Source organism: Cylas formicarius, unplaced genomic scaffold, assembly GCF_029955315.1.
Source record: "Cylas formicarius isolate icCylForm1 unplaced genomic scaffold, icCylForm1.1 PGA_scaffold_1__22_contigs__length_36826433, whole genome shotgun sequence".
In the NCBI taxonomy this organism is placed as follows: Eukaryota; Metazoa; Arthropoda; class Insecta; order Coleoptera; family Brentidae; genus Cylas; species Cylas formicarius.
In genome coordinates, this window is record NW_026844264.1 from 2,871,724 (window position 1) to 2,877,673 (window position 5,950).

General features: G+C 31.2%; 1 protein-coding gene across 1 annotated transcript; it reads right to left on the reverse strand.

Annotated features, from left to right (window-relative positions):
• Window positions 1–250: 250 nt before the first annotated feature.
• LOC132696479 (uncharacterized) lies at window positions 251–1,420 on the reverse strand. The gene is made up of 2 exons (XM_060661318.1): window positions 1,007–1,420; window positions 251–946 (listed from the first exon to the last, which is right to left on the reverse strand). Exons 1-2 carry the CDS (start codon window positions 1,418–1,420, stop codon window positions 251–253), a joined length of 1,110 nt encoding a protein of 369 aa, XP_060517301.1.
• Window positions 1,421–5,950: the final 4,530 nt, after the last annotated feature.

Below are 5,950 nucleotides of genomic sequence, written 5' to 3' on the forward strand. Positions count from 1 at the left end.
TGAAATGGAACATAATATCATACATTTTTAGATTCTACCATTCACTCAATATCAACACTGGTTACTGTTTATGTATGCTGTTTATGTTATATGTTTATGTGTTATGAGTTGTGATGTAATAAGGAATAAATTCAATGAAAGTCCTGGATTGAACATTTAATAAGTTTAATAATATTTAATTAACATTTACACTTCAGCACACAATTATTTTTAAATTGACGCTTAATAGGATCATTATGTATTACTCTGTCTATTTCATAAAATTGATTGTTATATTAGGGCAGTTATTGAAATTCATCGTAGTTGGTGTAGTACCAATACTAATGTCCGTGGTGTCTTTACTAATCGAAAAAGTGTTATGAGAAGATTCGCTCGTAATAGTAGACATACCTGGATATTGTGAGGGGGTAGAAACAAAAGTACTGTTATTAATATTACAATTAGGGTTGATTTGACTTAATATTTTAGTAGCTGCATCGGTCTTGTTCTTCTGCGAGTCTGCAATATAGCCTTCAGCTACAGAAGCCGACTTCCAGCCTCCGTGGCGCTTCAGAGCTGTCATACTTGCCCCTGCGTCGACATACAATGTGGCTGAAGATCGTCGTAGACAGTGCCCGGTATATCTTTCTGGGTTTTTGATTTGTAAGAAACTTGCAATTTCTCTGCCCATTTTGGCAAACTTGTTAATGCCGATAACTTGTTTTGTGCATTTTCCATTTTGAAAATTCATAAAAAAAGAATCTGATGCATTTGGCAGTCTCAGATTTGCATATTTTTTAACAATATCATGGAACTTCTCAGTAATAGTAAAATTCCTAGGGATCTTGGTCTTCGTAACGGGAACTATTACTCTAGTGCAACCTTCATAAAATGTAACGTGTTGTATTTTCATTGCATGTAGTTCATTTGAGCGGCATGCACCCATCACTCCCATAATTAATGCAACCTAAAAAATTAACACCTCTTGGTAAATACCGTAGGTATGTAACGTCTTATCATTCCTTACCTTTGTAGCCAAATATTTTGTATCAGGAGCTTCATAAATAAATTTATTTATTTCCTGTCCGGTAAATGCCTTAGATTTTTTGGGTTGATAGCCTTCTGATTGTCTTTTTAATAAAGCATGTAGCTTCGCGTAGTGGTCGATCTTGACATTGTGTTTAATATAAAGTGTGCTTTTCAGCATGGAATAAAACGTCCACAAGGAGGACGACTTATACTTTTTAGCCAATTCTTTGAAATACACTAATAATGTATCTTCAGAGAAGGAGGTGGCCTTGTTTCTTGATCGCCAATCCATGAAATTGTTGTAGGCAATTTCATAATTGTTTCTTGATTTCTTGGGAAGTAAATCCAGAGACGCAGCTTCCGCTGCCGCTCGAATTTCCGGGGGTGTTAGTACTTCGTTTTCAGAATCCATTTTTATTAAATCTTATGTTTTAATTGCAAGGCGAAATTTTAAAGCTTCTCTATATGAATATTATTTACTTTACAATTATTATTTCATGAAAGAAAATGTTTGTATTCACGATGAGCGTCGCGTCGGGTAAGCTGTCGCTATGGATACCCGCTGCGCGCTGTCAGATTTAGCCTGCACGGCCTACTAATTCTTTTTAATTATTGTCATATTGGTTTGTATTTTTTGAACTGTTTTTGAATAATAGAATTGAATTGGTAACGTGTGTATGACTTTAATATGGGTAACTTTATAGTAAATTTTCATAAAAATAATAAATGAAATGTGTGAATTCTGCGCCGATTAATTGAAGCCCGGATTATTAAGAATTCCAGAATATTTTATTACACTTGTTGTTTTATGATATAATTACACTTGTTTTTTTATGATATAATTACACTTGTTGTATTATGCGTAGCATAATACTCTCACTGTCAGAAGTATTATGCGTCTATTATTAAATGGTTGTAGATAAAAACTGTTACAAAACCTATACGAGTTTTAAATTGCGTATTTTGACAGAAACGTTTAAAAAATCAAAAGCTCTGACAAGTCGTGACTAATATGGAAAAACAAAATTAAAACTCGAAGAAATACGAAATTAAATGCTTCATGATATTTGACAGAATCACGTAAAACAATAAATAAGCTCGCACATTAAGTTTTTTTGTTAAAAAAGTTAAAGGCAACTTTGTGGATCGAATTAGTGAATTCTCCAAGAAGAAATCTATACCTAGAAGAACCTAGAAATTTTTTGAAACGGTTTTCTAAGGAGCAAGTCATTGAAGCAGTAGTGCATCACACTAAGACGGAAACGTACAACTATTTATCCTTTGCTTCGTCAGCAATGACGAAGATTTGCCAAAATATTAAAACGGAAATAAATGGCATAATTTAAATTTAAAAATTTGAAAATTAAGGATTACAAAACGCATATTCCAAATAATTTATATATTTTAACAAGTCTTCTTGGCTCCAGCGAAACATGTAATGCCAGGAAAGAAACGGAAATACTTAATATTTGTCAAGATGATGAGTTTAAATGAAAAAAGAATATACCCCTAAACTTATTGGTTTGGGACTCTTAACCTATTAGGAGACCAAGTCATAAAAAATGGTTGAAACCAGCCACGCTTGTTGTCACACAGTATCTTACACACAAATTTCAATAAATGAAACTATACCTCGAAACTTTAAACTTTTGCCATATAATGTAAAATTCAATGAAAAGTGTCACATGTACTGATAACCGAAGCAATATTACAAGAGTATACATCAGTTCTAAACACCTGTCAATATAAAAAAAGGTATAGAGACATTCAATTTTCTGTGAAATAAGATTTTTAATTTAGACATTTAGATAAGCGAGACAAAAATGATCCCTGACCAACACGTTTTTTTTTAGATTAGCTTTTTACTTCTACTTAATTTTAGTTGTTATTATGGATATAATTTTAATTTTTATTCTAGCTTCTATGTACACTTATGTACTATTGGTTTAATATGCAATGTTGCAATGTCAAAAATAACAAAACAGTATCATCCCTATAAAAAAATTCGACTATGAGGGCAAATACGTATCACATTCGCTACGAAAGTGGGTATACAAACAAAAACGATCTTAAGCGGCCGCCGTAACCGCAAGTCTTTTATTACCTGACCGTCTTTGCGAATTTGACCCTTTCTCTCTGCTTCGCTGGCGGCCGTGATGTTCACGACCGGGCTTCATATTTTGCTAATTAAAAATAAACGATCCATCCGATTATATTTTTTTAAAAAGTAGCTGATTCGTTGATCTTCAATGCATATGATTTATAAAAAGCATTTTTTTGATAAACCAAATAGTTTTCAAGTTACAGCGAGGTAAACGATTACATAAAAATGAGTTTTCAGGGCAAGCGCGTATTCGTCAAAGATATAAAAGCATTATGCGGTGTGTTTTTAAAATGAAAAAAAAAAAGAAAAGATTTCTAATAAAAATATTGAAAAGCGGTTTGGTCAGTTTAATGGCTGTATGTTGTAGATAAGAACGACATAATAATATTTTTTTGTCATTTTTATTACAAAATTCACTCCCACCTGCCCCTGCACCACACGATTTTTGTACGACCAGTTGGTTTTGCATTCTTAGGGACAGTGTAAAATTGCTATACATTTATGTTTTTATAATGGAAAAATAATCACTCAGACCAGCCTGTAAAACTCCAGAGTTTTTGATTAAAGTTACATCAAAAACACAAATGTAATCTAGCCATTTTAATGATGTTTTTGTAGTTCTCGTAATTTTTGTAAGGTTTTTAATAATATACAGAGGGTTCTAATGAATTTTTTAGGGGTGGAACTATTATAAAATAATTTTTTAAAAATGTGTCTGGATTGTTAGGCCTTTAAAATTTCTTAAACAGCAAATACCCCTTAGCCTACGAATTCATTATAAGAGGCAAAAATATATATAAAAACAATTTCAGTTTGAAATGTTTGTGTGCGTTTTGTTTACGTTGACGCAATCAAATGAATATCAATATTTTTGATCGCATTATTTAAAAGGAAGTTTGAATTAAGATTCTAAAATATGTAAAATTTCTTTCTAAAATTTTTATCTTGACATCTATTTATAAAAGTTTATGCCTCTTTCCAAAAAAAGTATTTTGAAGATACTCAAACTTTTTATTTAGCTTACTAGCGGCTGCTATTTAATATAAGTAAGTTCTTTTTAGTTATGAAAAAATTAAATATATCCGAAACAATATCATATGTTATAAAAGATTTGTTACTTTTGGGCTACAACACATTCAGTGCACTTCAGTGCTGTTATAATTATTACTGTTATGTAGTTTTTTCATGAAGCAAAAGTTTACATCTTTTTAAAAAATATGCAGATCATCAAAAAGTGAGCCCCTTGCAAATGACGATGCGGCTACAAGAAAATTACGTTTAAACGCACCCGAAGCCATTCATGACATGAAACGGATTTAATTTTTCGTGACTTCCCGAATATATAATCTCACTATAAGCCACACCTTGTCACTTAATTATTTTTCTGTCTTTAATAATAATAAAGGACTTTTATTATAGAAAATAAAAAAATATAATTTTCCAAATTTTCTTCCTCTTGTTCGCCTTGACAAGTTTATTTATACACAAAAGGTGCTTAGGCACATTAACATCAAGGAAATAAATGAATTAATAGGAAAACATAAAATAAAGAGTAAGAAGCCTGAAATATCGTAGAATTCGCGAGATCAATTAAATACGTAAATGCTGATAAAGGTTATTTTCAGGCATTGTTTATTTGTATTGGTTCAATTTCAGTTCTTAATTTATGCTAGAGTTTAATTAAATATATTACTGCTCTTTTATTAAAGAATGAAATAATTTTGTTTAAAGGTAAATTAATTTTTTCATTGTAGTATTTTAGCCGGAAATTTATGAACTATGTTTACAATTATATAAGAGGAGGATCTTTTGAATAGTTCAAAATAGTGTTATAATATAGCCCGAAAACGACGGTTTGACGTATATACGTCTATGCTAAAATGAAGTCTTTGCTGCAAATACTTTGGAATATGTTTTTTTATAATTATGAAAAATAAGGTCGCACCTTATGTTAGTCTTGGGCAATAGTTCTGTAATCGCTGAACTCTGTTAAAGTTAGTTTGCTTTAAACACTCACAGCAATTTACTTGTCACAGGACGACTGAAAGCCCACAAGACTTTTTTCTACATGTGACTGAATTTGATGCTTTATGAAGTTTTTCAAGATTGTGGACAGAGTTTGCAAAATGTTTAGTGGTATTGATTAAAAGAGTCTGAGTTGTTTGCTTTATTTAATAAACCCTGGAACTTAACATAAAGGAGCAAGCCATTGAAGCAGTAGTGCATCACACTAAAACGAAAACTTCCAACTATTTATCCTTTGCTTCGTCAGCAATGGCGAAGATTTGCCAAAATATTAAAACGGAAATAAATGGCATAATTTAAATTTAAAAATTTGAAAATTAAGGATTACAAAACGCATATTCCAAATAATTTATATATTTTAACAAGTCTTCTTGGCTCCAGCGAAACATGTAATGCCAGGAAAGAAACGGAAATATTTAATATTTGTCAAGATGATGAGTTTAAATGAAAAAAGAATATACCCCTAAACTTATTGGTTTGGAAATGGAAATAATTGGCATACAGAATGCAGAATTTCAAAATTAAGGATTACAAAAAGCAAATAATTTATATTTTTTAACTAGTCTTCTTGTCTCCAGCGAAACATGTAATACCAGCAAAGAAACGGAAATACTTAATATTTGTCAAGCGATCATCTTTGCGAGTTCAAATGGAAAAAAATATTTTTATCTATAAAAAACTTGTTGAAACCATGCACGTTTGTGGTCACTCAATATCTTACACGGATAAGCGTCACTCAAGAAGAAATTCAAATTTATTTAGAAAGCGATTACGTAACTGTCTCTAGACAATTGACGATGAGTTGGAAAATTT

Excerpts from the sequence above, each read along its gene's own strand:
- LOC132696479 (XM_060661318.1), bottom strand. The coding sequence starts at position 1,420 with ATGGATTCTGAAAACGAAGTACTAACACCCCCGGAAATTCGAGCGGCA. Across the intron at positions 947-1,006 it reads CAAAATATTTGGCTACAAAG|GTTGCATTAATTATGGGAGT; the intron begins GTAAGGAATGAT and ends TTAATTTTTTAG.